Here is a 23,001-nt window from a genome sequence, read left to right as displayed (position 1 = left end):
CTATGACTGCAGATTATCAGACATTTATCAGGATTATATTTCAGAGGGTATTGTAGGACATGGTTACTGTCCTGGGCTCCGGGAGCAGCCAGGCAGTGCAGGCCTTTGTTCGCCGAGGCACAAATTTCCCAGAAATGGGCACACAGTCATTAAAGAGCCTGTGCAATGTGTGTTTCGAGGAAAAGACACGGCCTTCATGAGCAGACTCAACAACACTTGGCTCAGTTGCTTCTAATCATGATTTAGCACTGGATAGGACGCTGCTCAGGGATTTCTATGCGTGATCAACGCACATTTTTAAGTCTACATCCACACAGGGCTCAGGACTGACAGGTTTGTTCTGTGATCTATGTAGATGTTCCTGTGGTCAGCTGACAACGCAGCACGTGGCCATCCCTGCTGGTGCCAACTCGCTAGAGGAAGCGAACCAGCTGGTGCAGATTGACACCCCAAAGGATAAATGGAGTGTGATCAAGCACACCAGGACCTACCCAACCGACGCCTACGGCTTAATAGAGTTCCAGGGTGGTGGATTTGTCAACAAGGCCATGGTGAGTCTAAGCCATTAAAAAATTAATTCACAGTGACTTTGTGGTTTGATTAGAAATAACTCACATTATGGTTCTCTTCCCTTATGTTCTCTACTAGTATATTAGAGTCTCCTATGACACCAAACCTGACAACCTCCTGCATTTGATGGTGAAGGACTGGCAGTTGGAACTGCCCACCCTGCTCATCTCCGTCCACGGAGGTCTCCAGAACTTCGACCTCCAGCCCAAACTCAAGCAAGTGTTTGGAAAAGGCCTGATCAAAGCTGCCGTCACCACCGGAGCTTGGATCTTCACGGGTGGAGTCAACACGGGTAGGACGCTGACAGTTCAGGACAACGCTTTTAATGTTCGCTTCACAAAATAACAATTTATGACATTAGAAGATTACCTTTGCTCAAAATTTTCAATAAATAATACCTATTCTGCAATTTCCTGGGAGGGATTTGACTAACCCATTGTCACAGGTTTAAGCACTGTAATTAGTGAAAATTCATCACAAATGACAAATGTGTGGTGGTGCATGTCAGTAACAGCACTGTACCCCATGATCCTGCCCCATTAGGCAGTTGGAAGAGTCATTATTCATGTTTACTATATTTTGCTGTTTACATCTTAGGAGTGATCCGTCATGTCGGAGATGCCTTAAAGGATCATTCCTCCAAGTCACGAGGGAAGGTGTGCGCTATAGGAATTGCTCCATGGGGGATCCTGGAAAACAAAGAGGATCTCATCGGAAAAGATGTGAGAACCTTTTCTGCTTTTAGTTTCCAGAAAAAAAGACCCTTTCTTACTAATATTTCTTCTTAAAACATTTCAAACTAATTTGTCCTTCTTTTTCCAGGTAAACAAACCCTATCAGACAATGGCAAACCCACTGAGCAAGCTGGCTGTGCTTAATAACAGCCACTCCCACTTCATCCTGACTGACAACGGCACCTGTGGGAAGTACGGCTCGGAGGTCAAACTTCGCCGGCTGCTGGAGAAGCACATCTCCCTGCAGAAGATCAACACGCGTAAGTCAAGCAGCGCTCCGCAGACATCATAAAACATCGTCCATGGTGTGTTTGAGTGTGTGTTAGAGTCTTGTTGGACATGCGGATGGAGAGCTCCTCTGTGACCTGTGGGCTTCCCTTTGTCATCCTATGCCTGGAGCTTGGATAAGGCAGGGACAGCAAAGGGATGCTCAACTGTCACCACTGACTTCACTCCCTCCTCCGGTTTCGTCTGTTCGCGCCCATCAAATCAATGTGTTCTGCTCCAACATTCTCAAAATTCTGTTATCATAAGGTGACACTTTGGTGATAAATGTGTGGATGGGAGGACTCAGTATTTCTGGCTGTGTGTTCCAGGTTTGGGTCAGGGGGTTCCTCTAGTGTGTATGATAGTGGAGGGAGGCCCCAACGTGATCTCCATCGCACTGGAGAGTCTGAGAGACGATCCTCCCATCCCCGTGGTGGTGTGCGACGGCAGCGGCCGAGCTTCCGACATAATTTCCTTCGCACACAAGTTCTCAGAGGAAGGAGGGTGAGCTTTTAGATGATTTCTCTTTTACTGTACTTGGATAGCATTCCTCTGGTAAAAGCTGATTTGTTCTCCTTGAATCTTCTTTTTCCAGGATGGTTCATGATGATGTCAGAGAGCAACTTTTGGTAACTATTCAGAAGACTTTCAATTATAGCAAAAGCCAGTCGCAGCAGATCCTGCTCATGGTTATGGAGTGCATGAAGAAAAGGGAACTGGTGAGTAGGAGAATAAACTGAAAAAGAAGGTGTTGATATCTTCAAGATATTCCACAAGTATTATTTGAAAATAACATGTCTGTGTTAATCAATAAATATCTGAGTTGTGAATTCATCTGGTCTCCATCGTCATTTATACATTCCACTCATCTGTGTATTTCCATTAACATATCGAATAAACATAATCCCCACAGCGTGCTTGTCATCTCTCCTTGTGGTCATGTGCCATATGTTCATGTAATCTGGGGCATTCCCAGCTTCACTACATCATCAACCCTCATGTATAAGCACGCAGCTGTAAAGTGGTTGTGGGTGTCTGATTCTGCAGAGATAAACTGTACTTCAATGGAAACAATGCAGAGAATTGCTGGAGACCGTGGCACATAAATAGCTGCAGCATTTGTGAATCTCCATCAGATTTCCGCAAGTGAAGTGATTAGTAGTTTGTAATACCCAGCATATATTTAATCTACAGACTGCATACATTTGGGTGGGAAAGATCAGCTCACACTACCACCTGCTTAGCAGAGACTTTTACTTCATCCATCCACATTAAGCATGCAGCACACAGATGGAGGAGAGGATCCATCTCCCTAATCCTCAGCCAGGTTCTCTTTCCACTCCCCATGTTTTTTTCAGTCCTCAGAGTGCTATCACTTCACCAGCGACTCTGCATTCTCTATCCCCAATGTATTAGACTGCCTAATGCTCCAACACACTCAGATAAGCAACTTAAACTGCTTTTTCAAAGATCATACCGCTGTGGGCATTTAGTTTTCACTGATACCCAACCCAGACAATCTGACAGAGCCGCCAAGTTGTTTGAGCTCTTTATAAGCAACTAAAAGGCCACACTGCTGCCTGCTCTTAATCTAAAGTGCCATGACTAACCTACAGGTGAATCAGTGTCACCGTCTAGTCCCCAAATAATCCTTTCATCCTAAGTGCATCCCATGTGAACAGCTGGGTTTAACAGATAGAAACACTGATTTAGAAGGCTGAAATTTGCTGTGATGTAACACCAGGCTGCAACATTTAACCGAATTAGGAGTTCACCAATATAATAGTCTCCCTATTTGCAAAAAAACACACAGCGCATCCTGCAACTGTCTGAAAGAACAACACAAGTTTTCAGTCTTCATTATCAACGCATCCCGAGACCAGCCCCGACATCTCTGGCGCCGTGCCACATATTCATCCCAACTTAATCCCATTTACCATGGCTGCACATGTGACAGACCCGTCAGCGTAATTTCATTTGATATAGTCGAGTCCATAACAAAGAAAACACTATCACGCTGTCTGACTAGTAAAATTAGCTTGTTCAATGGTCAGCCTGCAGTGAGAGGTCTAGCTGAAAGAATCTCCCATCAGTTCATCACCACATGTTTACAGCTGCAGTTACAGTGGTTCATTCATTCATCCATTCGTTTAGGTGGTTTGTTATCACCTGATTCAACCATTACAGTATAAGGCTTCAAGTCTGCTGTCGTTTCTTCTCTTTTCGTTTATTTTTCACATGCAGATCACAGTTTTTCGAATGGGTTCTGAGGGACAACAAGATATTGAAATGGCCATTCTTACTGCCCTGTTAAAAGGTATTATCTGGCTACACCACAACAGACAAGTCAACATGTGTGTGTACTATTACTTCACAGCAATATTTTTCTTGCGATGAACTACATGCTTGTTATTCTCTCTCTGTCTGTCCTTCCATTTCTTTTGCATCAGGCACAAATGCAGCAGCAGCTGACCAGCTTAGTTTGGCTCTGGCCTGGAACAGAGTGGACATTGCTCGCAATCACATATTTGTTTACGGACACAATTTACCAGTAAGTGGGGGCTCACATGTGAATAATGTAAATTAATCATTTCATATGAGTGCAGTACAGTTACAAAGCTGGCAAAGATGTATTTAGTACAGAAGGAAATTATTTCATTTTGAAATGGAGTTGCTCAAAGTCCCCCTACACTCAAAATGTGTTTGGCTTATTGTTACTTCATTTTGTGGAAAAAAAAGATATTTATTATTAATATTCAAAGCAGAGCAGTTTTATATGTCTTCAACTATATCGTTAAACAACAAAGTATCCTCGACATATAGCAGAAGCACAGAGAGATCTCCTATAAACTATGTCGTGTTTCTCAGATTATCGCAATTCCAATGATTTAATGTAATCAAGTACAACTAATGGCAGAAAATAAATTAATATTTTTTTGCTTAAGATTTATTTATTCACCTTATTCCCTGCTTGGTAAGCCTGCCGGTGCCATGGTCAACTCTACAACGTCTACATCCCCGGCTCAAGAGAAGCAAAAGAGTCCTGCCAGCGCACCTCGGAACAAAGCCCGGGGAAAGAAGGGGAAGGGGAAGGGAAAGACAAAGCCTGAACCTCCAGAGGAAACAGACCCTAGGAAGTTGGAGTTGATTCGTTGGGTAAGAGTGGGGTTTATGGCAAAAACTCTCACTTCAGTTCAAAATATGAATATATAATGATGGCTGTGATGTGTAAATGATAAGTCATCTATCTTACTCTAAGGTGAACTCTCTGGAGCAGGCTATGATGGATGCTCTGGTGCTTGACAGAGTGGACTTTGTCAAACTGCTCCTTGAGAATGGGGTCAACATTCACCACTTCCTCACCATTCCCAGACTGGAGGAGTTATACAACACGGTGGGCCTGACACACTGCAGCACACGAAAATGAGACTGAACGCCTTTAAAATACAGATCTGACAAATATGAAAAAGGTTGACACTAATTACACAACCTTCTTCTTCCTCCTCTTTGCTCTTCCCTCAGAAACTTGGCCCCGCTAATACACTGAATACTGTGGTCAGGGATATCAAAAAGGTAAAATGATTTTTCCAATTACATATTTTCTTTCTGCATAATGTCTAACATTTAAGACTTTTTTCAGGTCATACATCATCTTGAGATACTTACTCTATTACATATTACACTGGTGGTTTTGCAGGGAAACCTTCCTCCAGATTATCAGATCACTGTGATTGATATTGGTCTGGTGCTGGAGTGCTTCATGGGGGGAGCTTACAGGAGCAATTACACCAGGAAGGCTTTCCGCAACCTCTACAATAATTTGTATGGACTAAAAAGGGTACGCATGGGTGGAAGAAAATAACTAATAATAGCTCGTTCATCATATTAAGTAACATTTTGGTATTAATGATGTATTGCTCTCTTCTTGCAGCCGAAGGCTCTGAAGCTTCTTGGAATGGAGGTGGGGTATCCTTTCCACAACAAAATCTGTCAAGTAACTAAAAACAATACAACCCACACAGAACAATAATCCATCATTATGTTTCCATGTCGTCAGGATGATGAACCAAGGTCAAAGGGCAAGAAAAAGCCAAAAAAGAAGAAAGAAGAAGAGGTGGAAATTGACGTGGATGACCCTGAGGTCTGTCGATTCAAGTTCCCCTTCCATGAGCTGATGCTATGGGCGGTGCTGATGAAGCGCCAGAAGATGGCACTGTTTCTTTGGCAGCGTGGCGAAGAAGCTATGGCAAAAGCCCTGGTGGCCTGTAAACTGTATAGAGCCATGGCCCATGAGTGCTCTGAGAGTGAATTGGTGGATGACATCTCCCAAGACCTGGAGAATAACTCCAAGTCAGTACATTTAACATCTCTCACAAATCTTTCACCTGTAGCTTTCACAAGGTATTTTCTCCCCAAATAAAAACACACAGGTGCATATCACTCTTTACATTGGGTTCCTGTCCTCTAGTGAACAGCAATATCTGTTATGTAATTAACTTCAACTTTTCACTTGCTTCTTTTGCATTCATGTTTTTTTTCCTCCTCTGTGATCTCAAATTCTTTTGAGTGTGCAATAAAGACATTAATATCATAGTTTCCTCTCTTTCATAGAGAATTTGGCCAGCTTGCCTACGAGCTGTTGGACCAGTCCTACAAGCATGACGAACAGGTAGCCATGAAACTCCTAACATATGAGCTGGTCAACTGGAGTAACTCCACCTGTCTGAAGCTGGCTGTGGCTGCTAAGCAACGTGACTTCATTGCCCACACCTGCAGCCAGATGTTGCTCACCGACATGTGGATGGGCTGCTTAAGGATCGGCAAAAATCCCGGCCTCAAGGTTGATATCACAAAATGTTTTCTTTGAGGCATCCATAAAAAAATATTTCACAATAATAATAACATTGCTAGTTGTAATACTTGTAGTATTGCATTTAAGTAAGAGTAAAATAACAACAAACTCACTGTGTCTTATAAAAAATGTTTTCTCACCAAGGTTATTCTGGGAATCGTCTTTCCTCCTCTGATTCTACTGTTGGATTTCCGTCTTGGAGATGATGCATCCTATCATGCACCTGGAGACAAAGAACAGGGAAAAGACAAGGATGACGACACAAAATCCAGCAAGGTAATTATTTAATTTTACACATCCTGTTTAAATACTTTTTCTTGTCAAAGGTGAAAAATCATAAGCTGAAACTGAGAGTTTTCTGTTATGTTGTAGGACCCTAATAATGATGCAACTTCCCGAAAGGGGGATGAAGAGGAGGGTAGTACTAATGTCCGCAAAATCCCCATTGGCAAAAGGCTCTTTGAGTTTTATAATGCGCCATTCACCAAATTCTGGTTCAACACTGTAAGTTTCCTTCATTTAATCAACAATGATTTCTCTTTTTTTTCACTTAGAGTGTAGTGACTTAAATACAATGGCATTTTGGTATTTTCTTCTTCCAACAGATTTGCTATCTGGGATATTTGATGTTGTACAACTATATAATCCTGGTAAAAATGGAGCGATGGCCATCTTTACAAGAGTGGACTGTCATTGCATACATCCTCACACTTGGATCAGAAAAAGTCAGACAGGTACAAGCCATTAAATATGATAAATTGTATCTGATTTGAGTCCTTATAAGTGTAATGCATATACATATATATAGGTATAGATATTATCGATATTGTGTGGCATCTGCATGACCTTTAAACCCTGATGTCTAGATTCTGATGTCAGAGCCGGGGAAGCTGAAACAGAAGATAAGTGTGTGGCTGGAGGAGTACTGGAACATCACAGACCTGGCTGCCATTTGCACCTTCCTTCTAGGTCTAATGCTACGGCTGCAGCATGAACCTTACTTGGGCTATGGCAGAGTCATCTACTGCATAGACATCATCTTCTGGTACATTCGTGTATTGGACATCTTTGGAGTCAACAAATACCTGGGACCCTATGTGATGATGATAGGGAAGATGGTAACAACATTTAGTGTTTCACAAATCATGTGACAATCACATGACAGACATGACATGCAACCCAAACAGAATGAACAGAAGTTTACACTACGCTATAATTTATATTTGCTTCTTGTCTTCCAGATGATAGATATGATGTACTTTGTGGTGATCATGTTGGTGGTGCTTATGAGCTTCGGGGTGGCTCGGCAAGCCATCCTTCACCCTGATGAGGAGCCAACGTGGCGCCTGGCCAGAAACATTTTCTACATGCCCTACTGGATGATCTACGGAGAGGTTTTTGCGGACTCGATAGACCGTAAGACTAGAGTTCATAGTAAGATTCTGTTTCCTGATTCTGGGCAGATGATCAGTGTTACTGTATTTTTCGTGTTTCAAATTCTGTTTATGAATAATATATTACACTGTAAACCCACAATACTTTGTCTCCCTCTGCTGGCATATTTATATTAACCTTCAATACATGGTAATCATTTTGCATTGAGGAAAAGCAGGATATGTATTATTATCTAATTTCCTCAATCATGATCATCTGCCTTTAAGTAGCTTTTCTGTCAGTGTTTCTTCTGTCAGGGTGAAGGCAACAAGCAGCTATCGAAAAAGCCTAAATTAGCAGCGTTATTAAATATTAAAACAGATGTTTTCTGAGGAAGTTGCTGATCCTTCTGTTTGTTTTAATATACTAAAAAATAGGCCAGAGATATAAAATAAAGAAACTATCTTTAGTGTTTGATTAGTGGCAAATTGGAGAAACATTTTGATAACACCAGTCCACTCTTTCATGGACATCGGCTTGACCTTGACAGAAGTGCGATATAAAAAAAATTGTGTTTAATGATTTTAACGCTTTCTCAATGTTTCTCCAAGTCTATGCGATGGAAATCAACCGTGAGTAGTGTTCAAGCCAAGAATACATTTCAAATCAGTTAGTTAAAGAGCTCAGAATCATTTCTATAACTAGAACGTTTCTTTCGCTGCAGCTCCTTGTGGTGAACATTTATATGACGAGGATGGGAAGAAACTGCCTCCATGTATCCCTGGTGCCTGGCTCACACCTGCCATCATGGCCTGTTACCTTCTCGTGGCAAACATTCTTCTGGTTAACTTGCTCATTGCCGTGTTCAAGTAAGTATATGCCCCAATGTCTAACTGCTCTATTACAAGAAACATCTGCTATTACAGTGTGTATACTCAGTGGTCTTGGTTTCCTTTTCCACAGCAACACTTTCTGTGAAATCAAGTCCATTTCCAACCAGGTGTGGAAGTTCCAGAGATATCAGCTGATCATGACGTTTCATGACCGTCCCATCCTGCCGCCACCTCTCATCATCTTCAGCCACCTCTACATCCTCTTCAACAGGCTGTTTCGCCGGTGTGCCAGAAAGAGACAAGATGGAGAGTTGGATGAGAAGGACCGTGGACTCAGTAAGTCACCTCTAATGATACCAAAAAAATACACACAAATGAATCACAAAAAAAAAAACATGTTGCAGCCCATATATAATTACAGGTCAGTATTGGTTCTGACTGAAACTCACTGACTGATTTCACAATATGGTTTGTTTCTACCAGAGCTCAGGCTGAATCCAGAGGAGCTAAAAAGTCTGTATGAGTTTGAAGAACAGTGTGTGGAGGAATATTTCCGTGAGAAAGAGGACGAGCAGCAGTCCTCCAGTGACGAACGCATCAAGGTTACCTCAGAAAGGTGAACACCCTTTTTCATGCATGGCTCAGACATTTCTAAGCATGTTGATTACAGTTTATGCTCACATAAACTATTGTTTCTCTGGTGTTCTTGGCAGAGTTGAGAATATGTCCATGCGTCTGGAGGAGGTAAATGAGAGGGAGAACACTATGAAGGCCTCCCTGCAGACAGTGGATCTGCGCTTGGCACAGCTGGAAGAGATCCACGGACGCATGGCGGTTGCCCTGGAAAAGCTTGCAGGGGTGGACAGACTGGAACTGACCAGAACCTATTCTCGAAACTCCTCTGTCTGTGACCCCTCCTCCCTACTGCGCCAGGGCAGTATTAACAGTGCTGATGGTTACAGTCTTTATCGCTTTCACATGGACATGGAGGAGTTTGCATCGAAGCAGAAGGACACAGATGAGACAACTAAAACTGGCGTAGAAAGACAGAGGAGTCTGCGGCAAGCCTCCAGTATTTGTACTCTCAACACAAAGGAAGGTGGTCAGACCTTAGAGGTTGGTGGTTTGGAGAGATCACGACCAAGTTCATGTGTGGACATTCTCATATCTCCATGTGAACAAAAGCCTGCCTCTGCAGCATTGAGTCAAGAGAACATATCCAACCTAAAACAAGGCAGCACAATGCTGCTAGATAGACTACAGCCTTGTTCTCCACCAAAAAGAACTAAATCCTTGAGATACTATCCAGTTGAAGACCAACCCACTTCTCCTTTGACAAAGAGGAGGGCCATGAGCACCATCATTGTCAGCCCGCCTGATGAACCCGAGGAAGCAGATGAGCCCACAAAGAAGGCCCAACTGCCGCCTGGAACCTCCTCTTCCCCAAAGAGGACTAAATCTTTGAGATATGTCCCTACTGAAATCCAAAGCCAGACTTCCCCTATCATGAAAAAGAGAGCTATGAGCAGCATCATCTACAACCCAGCGGAGGCAGGTGACGATGTGGAAACTGCAGACTACAAGTCAGTAGTGGAACAGATCACTAAAACACCAAAACAGTGGCCGGCAAACTTGGAGTACGAGGTGCACCCGAGCACTATTGGACACATGCCTAAAGTGTCAACAGTCAGAACTCTCTCCCAGCAGTTCCAAGCTAGCGCTGCACCTTCAGAGCCTAAAAAAGATGAGAGTCAGACGGATCATATTCCTTTAGAAAGCAAGGGAGCTCATCCAGCAGAGGAACCCGCAGAACACCAAACAAAGATGAAGGCCAAGCGAAATCTCTCAGACACTACCGAGTATCTGACTGTAGCTGATGAAAGGCATTTTCCGTCTCACAGATCGCAGAGCTTTAATGCCAACGAGAGGAAAGCAAAGGTGGTTAGCAAGGAGCCCAGAGCCTCAAGCAGCGAGAGAGACCTGGTTGAAGCCTGCAGGGAAGCAGGGGACGATGAGGGGAAGAAGATGGAGGCAGAGCAGAAAGAAGATCATCCACAGGAAAAGAATTAAGAGCCACAAAGGGAGGAGGGATGCAACAGAATGAGGAAAAATATACAGAGGAGGAATTGAAAGCCACCAGCAATGCAGAGAACTAGCCTGCCTTTCTAATGGAGGTTATCGAGTTCATGATTTCACATTAATGATAAAAAATAGAATGACAGTAATGAAAAATCATTACCAAACTGACATTTTCCGTCATGAATGTAATGTTAGTTGGCAGTAGGGGAAAATCAACATAACTCTCTCTTTTAAAGATCCACTTTCTTTACTGTCTTTCATTGGTTTAACATACAGTAACTCAAAATCATTCACATTACAGCTTTCCTCAGTCATTGTGTTTTCATGTTGGATGTCTACATTTTAGGGTGAAAATAAAGTATACACACATCAGTTAGTTGTGCCAAAATCATGACACTACGTGAACATCAAAAACATTAATTCAAATATGATTGACACTTTCAAATACTGTCTGTAAACATATTCTTTTCAGATACTGTAAAATGTGCTTAATAATGTTCCACTCAGAGGTAACCCTATAGCTTTCATGCAAATACTGACAATCGCATAACAATATGTAGTTCGGTACAGCCCCTAAGAAACAAACTACCTCTCACAGTTTCATTTTGACACAGAAACCTGTTTAAATGAAGGTTTCCTGAAAAAGACAGTAGGTTATATTTATACATATTTTTGTCTTTCCTATCACAATACTGTGACTCCTTCGAGGTACGCATGAATAAATAGAAATGGTGCCAGTGCAACCAGACCATAGGCATATTAGTACATGAACTTACACAGACAAGTACAATCAATGCTGAGACGTGATATGTTCATCTCACAGCATCATCATGGTAAATATGGTAATAGATAGTGTTTATAAAACAATGCTACAATTTATGAAAGAATCTGCATTTTCCATTTTTTTCCCACATTTATAAGACAACTATGTGGAACTTTATCATATTAAATAAAGTCTATTTTCAGGACATCCAACAGAGGTATTATAAATGCCAACAGAATCACTGCCTCCTGTGAGCAGACTCTGCAGGGCCAGCTACAAACCAATTCTGAGGATCACGCACAGGTCTTTTGCATGACAGGATATATAGTATCAGGCCTCATTCCTTATTGATCCTCTTCTGGTCAGCAGCAGATCAGGATGGCATCCCAACCACTCGTGAACCTGTGAGCTTCAGCTGGCAGTAAGGAACTCTGAATATTACCACTGCTGTCGCTGCTGGGAGGACGCCCGGAAGGTTGGAGCCAGAAACAGCAAAGTCACGCTAGAGAGCCGTGAACACTAGAGGCAAGCAGCCTAGAGGAGGGAACACTTGAATAATTTTATCCTCTTCGACTTTTTCTCTGTGATCTTGACTGGTTTGCCTGATCCTCCAGCATTGTTGTCAGTCTATCAAGAAAAGATGTGATAGTGGAGAAATGTTATAAAGTAGGGCTTCACAGTAAGAGTAGCACCTGTCAAGGTTGTAGGTTTAGTTCCTGCAGTATATTCATATCAATAGTGCAAAGAAACATTATTATGAAACTGGTTATCAGGCCTTCAAAAATATAGAAATGTTATGTTTATTGCAGTATATTAATAAACTAATGGTGACTCAAACATTTGGTTCTCATTAATAGAGAGCTCACACTTTTACAAACATGTTGTATAAGCTGCTTTACAACAAAGAGCACAGTCCAGGTACAAACATCCACCTATCAGTGGCCTCTTTGTAGCCTGAGAGGTGAAATACAAGCACTCGCTACTGCTTACAAAGCGTATCTGCTGAGTGAAGGATCATTGAAAGCAACCTAGATGAGCATATCATCATTTTTATCAGCTCCTCTTATCTGAAAAATGGCGGTTGAACAGTAAGAAGACTGTTTCAAGAGATTCTAGTGAATGAATATGAAACTGTAAAATCACATTTTGAAAAGCGACATGTCCCCACCATACCCAGTAGAATCTATTATAAAAAATATCTTAATCACTTACTGTCTTTGAGCTCAGGTTATGTAATATGTCTCTTCCCATGTTATAAAAAGCCTGGAATGACAAATAAAAACAAAATATATTAAATGTACATATTTATTATCCATGTTAGATGGTTCTTTAGGGGTAAAAAAACATCAGCTTACCTCTTCTACATTTAGGCTAGACTTTGCACTTGTTTCCAAGAACTTAACTCCATAATCAATAGCCAGCTAAGTGAGATAAAATCCAAAGTTAGCATGTCACTCAGCCTGCACAGCATTTCAATTTGTTTGGGACTGCTTCTTAGTAATGACTGGCTGCAGAAACTCACTTTTTCACCTCTGTCTTTGGACACCTGTCTCCTGTCAGTCATGTCACATTTGTTACCCAGTACCATCTTCTCCACATCAGACGAGGCATGCTGGGAGTTAAAAAGACTCATTATGCAAAGTTGTGCTTATGTTGGCACAATATCAAAGTAATTTTATGTAAAAAAAATATTAGTTCAACTACTAACACTAGTTTCAATTCAGCGCTCACCTCTTCAATATTTCTAATCCAGTTTTTTATGTTTTCGAAAGACTTCTCATTGCAGATGTCATAGACCAACATAATGCCCTGTGAAGAAAAACAGTCCTCCTCATAAACAATAATTCCTTTGATGTGTAAGATGTAGGGCAGGGTGAAGTGCCAACATACCATTGCTCCTCTATAGTAAGCAGTGGTAATGGTGCGAAACCTCTCCTGCCCTGCAGTGTCCCTAAAAACATCAAATTCAATGTGAAAATTGGTGTCACACTCAGATTTTTTAAAAAAGGGAAAAAAAAAGAATTCTCAAATAACACTTACCAAATTTGAAGTTTGACTCTCTTTCCATCCAGCTCGATTGTTCTGATTTTGAAGTCTATTCCTGCATTTGAATAAACAGGCACAGACAGAGGCTGATGCTTACTGCATTGATTAATTACATGTGATTATAGAACATTTTTTGTTCATCATGCCTAAGATGCAACACAAACCAGGCACTTCTGCAATACACATGTTCCTTTTGTGAACAATAACCTTTGAATGGACTGTTAATCACATGTCAAGTCGTAGGATGACATCATTCAATGTCACAGGACAACTAGCTGCTGCAGTGTACTGTAGAGCTTAATGGAGGATATAACAATATTTTAACAATTCTGAATGGAACAAAGAAGGCCCCGTCTTTTAATAAGGTGTCCAAAGGTCAAACATCATGACTATAGTTTTTGATTTCATTCCATATTTAATATCTGGTGCCTATAAGCCATCAAGGACAGGTGATCATTATAATGAGTCTCTCCCATTGTCTTGCTTTTATGCAGTTACTGTCGCTTTAACGAATATGGGTCGGTGCAATAGAAGAAAATATGAATAGTCCAATATATTGACCACCACGTGTGCAATGCTGTAAAGCATCGGGTTGATACGGGCATGCATTATGTCAGATTTATCTTTAGGGGCGGCAGCAGGGTATACTCACCTATTGTGGATATGAAGGTGGTGTTGAAGGAGTCCTCGCTGAATCTGAACAGCAGACATGTCTTGCCGACTCCGCTGTCTCCGATGAGCAACAGCTTGAATAAATAATCGTACGTTTTCGCCATTTAAACACACCGTAGACTCCGACGTTTCGCTAATAATAGGCCGTATTGAGCCGGGGTCCCCCGTCTGGAAATCCTCAGCTGTCTGTGGTAGACTGGCAGCCGACCGGTGCCGAGGAGGGTGTCGTCACGTTCTACTTTGCATCATGGTCTATGTAGTTTAAGGGATACGGGCCGAGGACTAACTTTACATGCTTTCTTTTTTCTTTGTAACAATCACTGTCTTATATGTAATGGGCGAAATACAAACACCGCGGTTGGTCAAATACGTCTATGAATTTTTCAGCTTTTTGATCACTTTATATAAATATAATTTCTTTCTAGTTTCTTAGTGGTCCAACGTGCGTTATCTATAGATACCTCCAGTTCTAGATATGACGATTTAAATAAAGTCTCACATAAACACATCTGCTGTTTTATCAACTGCAACAAACAACTATAAACACAGGATGCAGGTTTCCACATTTGTTTTCATTTTAGTAACTAGATGATGAGAAAATGCCAAATATGTTCAAAATGCAATATTGCAATCGGGTCCTCACCAAACCATTTCTATTTCCTAAGAATTATTTTGTTTTAACAAAATTGCATTGAAGGACATGCTCGTGTATTTTAATATATCCTGTTAACAACATCCAGGGATATCGCAGGTCTGGCAACAACAGTTCCAGGAACTGCTCAGCTCTTCTTTCTATTCCACCAGCCTAACGTATGCGTAGGACAGCGAGCCTAGCACGGTGAACATGCCTGTAAGTTACACTGTTTTTCCGTGGTAATTTATTTTGTTTGAGTTAATATACTGTGATGTCAACTGTCAATGCTTGTTATTGTCGACTTTCCACCGTCATGCGGTGCAGTTGTGTTCGCGGTATGAACCCTCGGAAGTTGTGTCGATATGTAGCAGCAGCAGCACGTGTAGTTAAAGTTAGCTAACGTTAGCCCTGTGTGGCACGGGCGGCGTCTACTTGCTGGAACGCAACCGTATCAGACGTGTGAAACGCTCTGCGATAGAGCCTGTTGTGGAGTAATGTCGGGCCAAGAAACAATGACGTGTATTTTGTTTTATACAAGGTGGTCAGTCTCACTGAATGCGGTATATAAATGCATAGACAAATTAACTAATTTATTTGAAAAACTTTAGCATTCGTTTTCGTTACTGCCAACGTCAGCTAGCTAACATCTGGATGTATTTGCCATGTTTGTCATACTAGACTAGATTAAAACACACTTAAACACGTGACATTACATTGTGTAACTCAGGAGTAGCGTTTTTATAAACACGTTCATAAGCAATGGAAAGATAACGCTCTTTAATTAGCTGTTTTACTTATTTGACTTAGGTCAATTTACTAAAATCTGTCAATTTAAATGTCTTCTGTGGAATGTATTTTCTCTGTAGCTTGCCAGAGACCTCCTCCATCCTTCAATTGAACTTGAGAGAAGACAACATAAAAAGAAAAGACTCGTCCAGAGTCCTAACTCCTACTTTATGGACGTGAAGTGCCCAGGTACAGTAGATTTAAGTCCTCCTGGACGTGTGATACAAAGAACAATACATGCTGTTATTGTGTGTAGTCACACATTGACTCATTACTCCAGTCATGTGTTTTGCAATGATTAATGTTTCTTTTGCAGGCTGCTATAAGATCACCACAGTGTTCAGCCATGCTCAAACAGTGGTACTCTGTGTTGGATGCGCAACAGTGTTGTGCCAGTCAAGCGGAGGAAAGGCCAGACTGACTGAGGGTAAAACATCCTTAGAAGTTTAATCATTATTGGATAAATAACCTTTTATATATGTAGATATCTTGTCAATTTTAAGTAGAAGGCTGCCTCACTCATTTTGATTTTTGCTTTGCAGGTTGCTCTTTCAGGAGGAAGCAACACTAAAAAGGGATTGCACACTTACATGTCTGTAATTAAGCCATGCTGTTAATAAATCCCTTGTTTTTACATCGATTACAATGCAGGTTCTGTGACTGTACAGATGTCCAACTTTTATGGTGAATTTATAATCTAGCATAGCAAACATTTTTAAAATGCAAGATGATTAAAAATAAAATCGCATTAAGGCAATAAAGAAATCTGTTCTAAAAGTTGAAGCATTCTGGGACTTTTATTGAGAAATGAAACAAGTTTGTCAAGATTGAGATTACCTTCACAGAAAGCATAGAAGTAGTCCGTTGGGCTTCTGAAAATATATGTGCCATTGATTTCTTAGGAAACAGATATAAAAGACATGGATCGTAAATACCGAACATACGTGACGGTGAGCAAGTACAGTTTTAATAACTTGGGGAGCACAAATGAAACGTACAATGAGTACTCCACTTGCATATAGACCAGGAGAGTTGCTCAAAAAACAGCTTTGGCAGCTGTTTTAACCTAATGTTACTTATTTGCATTATATTACTCTGTGAAAAACAGAACTTTAAAAGCATGTTCACAAAAAAAAAAAGAAAGAATCCAAAACAACAGAAAACCCACATGCTCTACAACATGTTTTTTTTACTGCGTCTGACATTGCACTCCACTTCTGGGACCCTCCTCGTCTTCCTCATAAGCTTCCCCACTGGCGCTTCTCTGTTGTGTCCGCACATCCACCTCACACAGTTGCACCTCCTCCATGTCCTCGGTAATCATCACTTCCTCCCTGGGAGGAAGCAGTCTTTCCAGCTGGAACATGAGATGCTCTGGAAGCCAGCCTGTCTCTGGGAAATCCACCTGCAGGATGAATTACAATTAGCTTAAATTAAAGTGCTCTACAACCTAAGAATGCCATTTGTTTTGTGCTCAGTGTACCGTACCTGGAAATGAATGAAAAGCTGCCCCTTCTCAAAAGGTTCCTTGTAAATTGGCATGCCCTCATTCTGAACACATTTGACGTCACTGTGCTTGATTACTTCACCTGTTGATAAAAGAAATAAAACAGTTGACGACATTTTAATTACACAGTCTACTAGACAAGGCAGCACTGGAGACCAGCGAATCTCCATCAATTACCTGGCTGTGAGGTAATGATGAGCATTCGATCATCTAATGTTTGAATGGTCTTCTTGAAACCACACAGAGCCTCAGCAAGTTTGATGTTCATCTTCATTGTCAGATCATTGACTTTTCTCTGGAACACAGGGTGCTCCTTCTGATCTAGAACAATGATCACGTCTCCAGGCTCCAATCCAGGTTCCTGGTCGCCTTCTCCAGTGAATGTAATCTTCTGACCGTCTCTCATACCTGCACAGAATATTCATCTTCAGTTTAGTTTGCCCTGCTGACATTTTTACACTAAGATATATAAAATATGAGTATCTCAGATAGGGGGAAAATAACATACCTTTATCAATGTGAACTTCAAGAATTTTCTTCTTGCGTTCTACTTTGCGTCCATTGCAGGTCTTGCAGCGGTCTTTAGTGTTAAATTTCTCGCCCTGTCCCTGGCAGTCTGCACACATGCTTTGGATCTGCTGGATCATGCCCGGCCCAATCTGTTGCACCTTCACTTGTACTCCTCTTCCTTTGCAAGTTGAGCACTTCTCCAAGGCACCTTTCTTACCACCATAACCTGTATCAAAACAGAATGCCATTTATTGAACAAAAAACAATTACATTGAATATGCGATTGAAAATGTAAAAAAAAAAAAAAAAAAACCACTACTTACCTTCACATTTTTCACAAATTACACTCTTTTGAAGTCCAAGCTTCCTGGAGTTGCCTTTGTACATCTCCTCCAGTGTAACACTAAGCTGATGGACAACATTCTTCCCTACAGGAAAGGCACATACAGTTGTGGTCAAAAGTTTACATACACTTGTAAAGAACATAATGTCATGGCTCTCTTGAGTTTCCAGTTATTTCTACAACTCTGATTTTTCCCCGATAGAGTGATTGGAACAGATACTTCTTTGTCACAAAAAACATTTATGAAGTTTGTTTTTTTCATGACTTTATTATGGGTTAACAGAAAAAGTGACAAAATCTGCTGGGTCAAAAATATACATACAGCAACATGAATTAGCAATTTTGGTGACTTAGAAAGTTGTGTCAATGAAATGAGCTTCATAGCATGGCCTCTTAACTTCTTGTGAGTGATTATGAGTGACTACAGCTGGTGACTTCTCTGAGGCCATTTAAATAGGGCTCATTGGATACAAACGCCCACAAACGCTACAATGGGAAAGTCAAAGGAGCTCAGCATGGATCTGAAAAAGCAAATCATTGACTTGAACAAGTCAGGAAAGTCACTTGGAGCCATTTCAAAGCAGCTGCAGGTCCCAAGAGCAACAGTGCAAACAATTGTTTGTAAGTATAAAGTGCATGGCACTGTTTTGTCACTGCCACGATCAGGTAGAAAACGCAAGCTATCACCTGCTGCTGAGAGAAAATTGGTCAGGAGGGTGAAGAGTCAACCGAGAACCACCAAAAAGCAGATCTGCCAAGAATTAGAAGCTGCTGGAACACAGGTGTCAGTGTCCACAGTCGAGCGTGTTTTGCATCTCCATGGACTGAGAGGCTGCCGTGCAAGAAGGAAGCCCTTGCTCCAAAAGCGGCACCTTAAGGCTCGACTGAAGTTTGCTGCTGATCACATGGACAAAGATAAGACCTTCTGGAGGAAAGTTCTGTGGTCAGACGAAACAAAAATTGAGCTGTTTGGCCACAATGCCCAGCAATATGTTTGGAGGAGAAAAGGTGAGGCCTTTAACCCCAAAGAACACCATGCCTACCGTCAAGCACGGTGGTGGTAGTATTATGCTGTGGGGCTGTTTTGCTGCCAATGGAACTGGTGCTTTACAGAGAGTAAATGGGATAATGAAGAAGGAGGATTACCTTCAAATTCTTCAGGATAACCTAAAATCATCAGCCCGAAGGTTGGGTCTTGGGCGCAGTTGGGTGTTCCAACAGGACAATGACCCCAAACGCACATCAAAAGTGGTAATGGAATGGCTAAATCAGGCTAGAATTAGGGTTTTAGAATGGCCTTCCCAAAGTCCTGACTTAAATCCCATTGAGAACATGTGGACAATGCTGAAGAAACAAGTCCATGTCAGAAAGCCATCAAATTTAACTGAACTGCACCAATTCTGTCAAGAGGAGTGGTCAAAGATTCAACGAGAAGCTTGCCAGAAGCTTGTGGATGGCTACCAAAAGCGCCTAATTGAAGTGAAAATGGCCAAGGGACATGTAACCAAATATTAGCACTGCTGTATGTATATTTTTGACCCAGCAGATTTGATCACTTTTTCTGTTAACCCATAATAAAGTCATGAAAGAACCAAACTTCATGAATGTTTTTTGTGACAAAGAAGTATCTGTTCCAATCACTCTCAGAGAAAAATCTGAGTTGTAGAAATAACGGGGAAACTCAAGAGAGCCATGACATTATGTTCTTTACAAGTGTATGTAAACTTTTGACCACAACTGTGTGTATATATATATATATATGCAAGGTAAACAGTTGTGCAAGCCGTGGGTATTTGAATATGCAAGCGTTCTGCTGCTAGATTACTTAAATCCTACCTCTTCTTTCTCTCTGCATCCTTCCTCCACCTCCAAAGAACATGTTGAACATGTCCATTGGGGAAGTTCCTCCACTCATGCCTCCCTCTTTGATCGCTTGTTCTCCTCCTTGGTCATACAGGTCTCTTTTCTCTGGATTTGACAGCACCTCATATGCTTGAGATATAAGCTTGAACTGTGGTGATAAAAATAAAGAACTTTTTGATAACAAGACTGCATCTTAAGTTTTCAGAAATAATGATCTCTTCACTATTCTTTTTGCTATTGATTGATATTTAGTGGTGCAATGGATTAAAAACTCGCGGTTTAGGTCGTATCACAGATCAGAGTCATGAATTAGATCAGCACAAAAAAGGGAGCAAATAAAACTTTTGCAGATCCCTGATCATGTTTTTTTGCCACCGATACTAATTGTCGATCCATATTGTTGTTTGATCACAGCAGCTGGTCTGGAAGGTTCCAAACTTTTTTTGCCACCGTCCCAAAAATAATTTCAACCACTCATAAGTCTCTATACCCTTAACAATTACAAATGTTATCCTTTTACTTTTAACTCATCTCAAATATTTATTTTATATTGCTGTGAAAACGTCTCCTTCATACAACTGGATTTACTCAAGTTTCTTACAAATACTACAATTTACGAGATTACACATGAACACATCACGATAACGTTATAATGTACCCTCGCCAAATACTAATTTTCACTGAGCAGAGCCTGAACGCATCATAATGGAACCGAACGGAACCTTCGAACGTTTAAACACGGATTGGTTACATTGTAACATTATCAGAGATCTGCGACTAGAAAACGTTTAACGCTAAACGGTGTAATTAATCCGAACCGATCACTGATATTAGTTTCATGTTTCCTAAACTAGAGATTCTTCAAGTATTTCTGGTGTACATTATCAGATTATGCGTCAAGTTCTTCTCAAATATATCAGCCTCATGAGCCCTGGAGTGTTAACATATTGTCTACAATGACAGTTTAATGTCACAACGTCTTGTCTGATGCACTTCACCCAGTGTCAGGGGAGCGTTCTTCCTAAACCGAGGAGCTGCGAGACCATTCCAGAGAGTTCCGGGGGGGGGGGGGGGGGGGGTAATTCAACAAGGCGAGCAGTTTAAAATTAGCAAGGGCGTTTCTAACATCCATAGACGGCTTCAGGGACACCCTCACGTTAGTTTTATGTAACTAGCGCTAACTTACCTTCTCTCCCTCATCGGGGTTCTTGTCGGGGTGATATTTCAATGCGAGTTTCCTGTACGCTTTTTTAAGGTCATCTTGTGAGGCTTTGGGATTGATACCCAACAGATCGTAGTAGCCGGTTTCGTGCACCATAGTGACAACCTAAAACCAAAAGATATTCATTAGCATATATATCCAATGCTACCGTCTACGTAACAGTTAGCTACATGTAGTAGAACCTAAAATCAACGTTAGCTAACAACGTTGATACACATCAACAAAGTCCACAGTAGCCAGGACGTGCGTTAAAATGGTAACAAATAATAATGGTAACTGATGGACAGAACACAGTTGCGTAACGTTACGCTTACAGATAACGTGAGGAAACGGTATAGCCACTGGCAGCAGCACGTGTGGTTTAACGTAAATTCCTTGCAACCATATACCGTTAATTAAGAGCCTACGTTATGTTCAAGCTTGAACGAAACTGTTAGCATTCATTAGCCGTATGGCTAAATAGCGGTTTCCAATCATAGCGCCGTGTACTTACTTGCCCGTTGATATGAATATCCTATAGCTTTCGCTCGAGTTTCGCTGAGACTGGTGACGGAAGATGGCTGGTTCTTATAAAGGCTCTACCGCGCAGAACTTTCTGGAGCGCTGTGAGAAGAGTGGCCACCGGAAGTGTCGTTGGACCTGAGAGGGAGAGAGAGAAAGAGAGAGATAGAAAGAGAGAGATAGAAAGAGAGAGAGAGAGCCAAAGGCTACTCAGATCCTCAAATCCATGTTGTTAAATATATGATGTTTTAATAATGTACCTGCAATATAACTAAAAGCTAAAGCGATCAAATAAGACCAAACAAGTATGCTACAATATTTCACTCTGAAATGTAGTGAGAGAATAAAGTAGCATACAAATGTGAATACTCATGTAAAGTACAAATACCACAAAATTGTACTTAAATACAGTAGGCTACTTGAGTAAATGTAGTCTGTTTTAATTCCACCATAGGGTCAAATGCCTGTAAAGAATTTCACATGAAACAGTGAGATACTTAACAGACTTTATCAAAAGTCTGTTATGATTGTACATTTGTACAAGTAGTATAAACATGCTTTATATCAAAGATGGACTTTCTGTTTGGTAGGAATCAGAAGAATAAGGCAGCTTTGGAAAACTAAACTCAAATATTGGGCTATTTTAATTTCCATCAGATACAAACTGTAGCTCATGCGCTACTTGGTCAAAGTTGATAGATTGTTATGATTAAGGTTTGCCTTTTCTGTGTGCGATTTCAAATTATAATCACACTGTTTACATATGAAAACACTAAACTATTTAAAGGTGCAACTGTCCAACAAGAAAATATTTTCTGTTTCACACATGTTGGATTTTGATAATTACTCCCTTGAGCAAAGCAAGAGGCTTAATAGCAGGCCACCTCAAGGTGTCACTCAGAGAGAACCTGGACATTCTGATCTAGCATTTCAAAATTAAAGCCCTTCAAAATCTCATTCACGAGCCAACTTCAAATCACATTCATGAGACAATTTGTCTAATTTCAGATTTGATTGTAGAGGAAACGGCGCGTAGTCACAACCTAATTTCACTTCAGGTTAATCCCACACCACCAGGAGATCTGATGAGGAGATGATCAATTTAAGAGCAGGGAAGTAACCTTAAAATGAACTTTGTTTTGTATCTAGGATGAGGAGATGCGACAGTCTCATCAGACGACACTAATGCTGTTGAGCAGAAGTTCCGTTCAGCAGTGGGATAGGTTGTAATATTTTTCAGTTAAGGCTGAATGAACCAGATTCAACAGTTAGTTGCAAGTTCACTACAATGCAACATTACAAGTGTGATGACAGGTGGACCAGAATTTGTCACTGAACACTTTTGTTTGCCTGTATTCGAAAGAGTATCAACACTTTTGCCAAAGTTGTTGATTTGATGTTCCTGTCCACTTTATTATAATGGCCCTCTGATATAGATAAGGAAC

General features: G+C 41.0%; 5 protein-coding genes across 5 annotated transcripts; 3 read left to right on the top strand and 2 right to left on the bottom strand.

Moving 5' to 3' along the window:
• Positions 1-471: 471 nt before the first annotated feature.
• Positions 472-2,079, top strand: trpm1b (transient receptor potential cation channel, subfamily M, member 1b). Its single transcript, XM_068723454.1, has 5 exons — positions 472-551; positions 649-862; positions 1,168-1,292; positions 1,393-1,564; positions 1,901-2,079. The coding sequence occupies exons 1-5, from the start codon at positions 549-551 to the stop codon at positions 2,077-2,079; spliced, it is 693 nt and encodes a 230-aa protein (XP_068579555.1). The 5' UTR covers positions 472-548.
• A 2,483-nt stretch (positions 2,080-4,562) lies between these two features.
• On the top strand, positions 4,563-10,700 carry LOC137881965 (transient receptor potential cation channel subfamily M member 1-like). The gene is made up of 16 exons (XM_068724197.1): positions 4,563-4,727; positions 4,831-4,965; positions 5,094-5,144; positions 5,269-5,409; positions 5,503-5,532; positions 5,629-5,921; positions 6,183-6,411; positions 6,568-6,699; positions 6,796-6,927; positions 7,029-7,157; positions 7,290-7,541; positions 7,665-7,839; positions 8,522-8,666; positions 8,761-8,966; positions 9,114-9,246; positions 9,344-10,700. The coding sequence occupies exons 1-16, from the start codon at positions 4,563-4,565 to the stop codon at positions 10,698-10,700; spliced, it is 3,705 nt and encodes a 1,234-aa protein (XP_068580298.1).
• Positions 10,701-10,943: 243 nt separating this feature from the next.
• Positions 10,944-14,449, bottom strand: LOC137881488 (ras-related protein Rab-8B-like). The gene is made up of 8 exons (XM_068723455.1): positions 14,171-14,449; positions 13,513-13,573; positions 13,363-13,423; positions 13,204-13,281; positions 12,995-13,084; positions 12,828-12,893; positions 12,685-12,735; positions 10,944-12,099 (listed from the first exon to the last, which is right to left on the bottom strand). The coding sequence occupies exons 1-8, from the start codon at positions 14,292-14,294 to the stop codon at positions 12,007-12,009; spliced, it is 624 nt and encodes a 207-aa protein (XP_068579556.1). The 5' UTR covers positions 14,295-14,449; the 3' UTR covers positions 10,944-12,006.
• A 483-nt stretch (positions 14,450-14,932) lies between these two features.
• rps27l (ribosomal protein S27 like) lies at positions 14,933-16,393 on the top strand. The gene is made up of 4 exons (XM_068723456.1): positions 14,933-15,040; positions 15,691-15,799; positions 15,927-16,037; positions 16,153-16,393. Exons 1-4 carry the CDS (start codon positions 15,035-15,037, stop codon positions 16,179-16,181), a joined length of 255 nt encoding a protein of 84 aa, XP_068579557.1. The 5' UTR covers positions 14,933-15,034; the 3' UTR covers positions 16,182-16,393.
• Positions 16,380-21,688, bottom strand: dnaja (DnaJ heat shock protein family (Hsp40) member A). Its single transcript, XM_068723452.1, has 8 exons — positions 21,549-21,688; positions 21,020-21,160; positions 19,807-19,981; positions 17,951-18,055; positions 17,626-17,853; positions 17,295-17,525; positions 17,099-17,199; positions 16,380-17,015 (listed from the first exon to the last, which is right to left on the bottom strand). The coding sequence occupies exons 2-8, from the start codon at positions 21,149-21,151 to the stop codon at positions 16,800-16,802; spliced, it is 1,188 nt and encodes a 395-aa protein (XP_068579553.1). The 5' UTR covers positions 21,152-21,160; positions 21,549-21,688; the 3' UTR covers positions 16,380-16,799.
• Between the last annotated feature and the right edge of the window lie 1,313 nt (positions 21,689-23,001).

Source organism: Cebidichthys violaceus, unplaced genomic scaffold, assembly GCF_023349555.1.
Source record: "Cebidichthys violaceus isolate CVI_PGR_0920_01 unplaced genomic scaffold, fCebVio1.0.p SCAF_3, whole genome shotgun sequence".
Taxonomy (NCBI): Eukaryota; Metazoa; Chordata; class Actinopteri; order Perciformes; family Stichaeidae; genus Cebidichthys; species Cebidichthys violaceus.
Note: the sequence above shows the minus strand (reverse complement) of the source record. Positions and strands in the feature narration are given on the sequence as shown.

What these genes read in the sequence shown, in the direction of transcription:
- dnaja (XM_068723452.1), bottom strand. Translation starts at nt 21,151, where the DNA reads ATGGTGCACGAAACCGGCTACTACGATCTGTTGGGTATCAATCCCAAA. An exon ending in GATGCAGAGAGAAAGAAGAG is followed by an intron (nt 18,056 to 19,806) that starts GTAGGATTTAAG and finishes CCTTTCCTGTAG; the next exon opens with GGAAGAATGTTGTCCATCAG. An exon ending in AATTTGTGAAAAATGTGAAG is followed by an intron (nt 17,854 to 17,950) that starts GTAAGTAGTGGT and finishes GTTTTGATACAG; the next exon opens with GTTATGGTGGTAAGAAAGGT.
- trpm1b (XM_068723454.1), top strand. An exon ending in CACGGGTGGAGTCAACACGG is followed by an intron (nt 863 to 1,167) that starts GTAGGACGCTGA and finishes TTTACATCTTAG; the next exon opens with GAGTGATCCGTCATGTCGGA. An exon ending in AGGATCTCATCGGAAAAGAT is followed by an intron (nt 1,293 to 1,392) that starts GTGAGAACCTTT and finishes TTCTTTTTCCAG; the next exon opens with GTAAACAAACCCTATCAGAC.
- LOC137881965 (XM_068724197.1), top strand. Translation starts at nt 4,563, where the DNA reads ATGGTCAACTCTACAACGTCTACATCCCCGGCTCAAGAGAAGCAAAAG. An exon ending in ATTTGTATGGACTAAAAAGG is followed by an intron (nt 5,410 to 5,502) that starts GTACGCATGGGT and finishes CTCTTCTTGCAG; the next exon opens with CCGAAGGCTCTGAAGCTTCT. An exon ending in TGAGAAGGACCGTGGACTCA is followed by an intron (nt 8,967 to 9,113) that starts GTAAGTCACCTC and finishes TGTTTCTACCAG; the next exon opens with AGCTCAGGCTGAATCCAGAG.
- rps27l (XM_068723456.1), top strand. An exon ending in TATGGACGTGAAGTGCCCAG is followed by an intron (nt 15,800 to 15,926) that starts GTACAGTAGATT and finishes TTTCTTTTGCAG; the next exon opens with GCTGCTATAAGATCACCACA. An exon ending in AAAGGCCAGACTGACTGAGG is followed by an intron (nt 16,038 to 16,152) that starts GTAAAACATCCT and finishes TTTGCTTTGCAG; the next exon opens with GTTGCTCTTTCAGGAGGAAG.
- LOC137881488 (XM_068723455.1), bottom strand. Translation starts at nt 14,294, where the DNA reads ATGGCGAAAACGTACGATTATTTATTCAAGCTGTTGCTCATCGGAGAC. An exon ending in CACCTTCATATCCACAATAG is followed by an intron (nt 13,574 to 14,170) that starts GTGAGTATACCC and finishes ATTCAAATGCAG; the next exon opens with GAATAGACTTCAAAATCAGA. An exon ending in CTTACTATAGAGGAGCAATG is followed by an intron (nt 13,282 to 13,362) that starts GTATGTTGGCAC and finishes TTTTCTTCACAG; the next exon opens with GGCATTATGTTGGTCTATGA.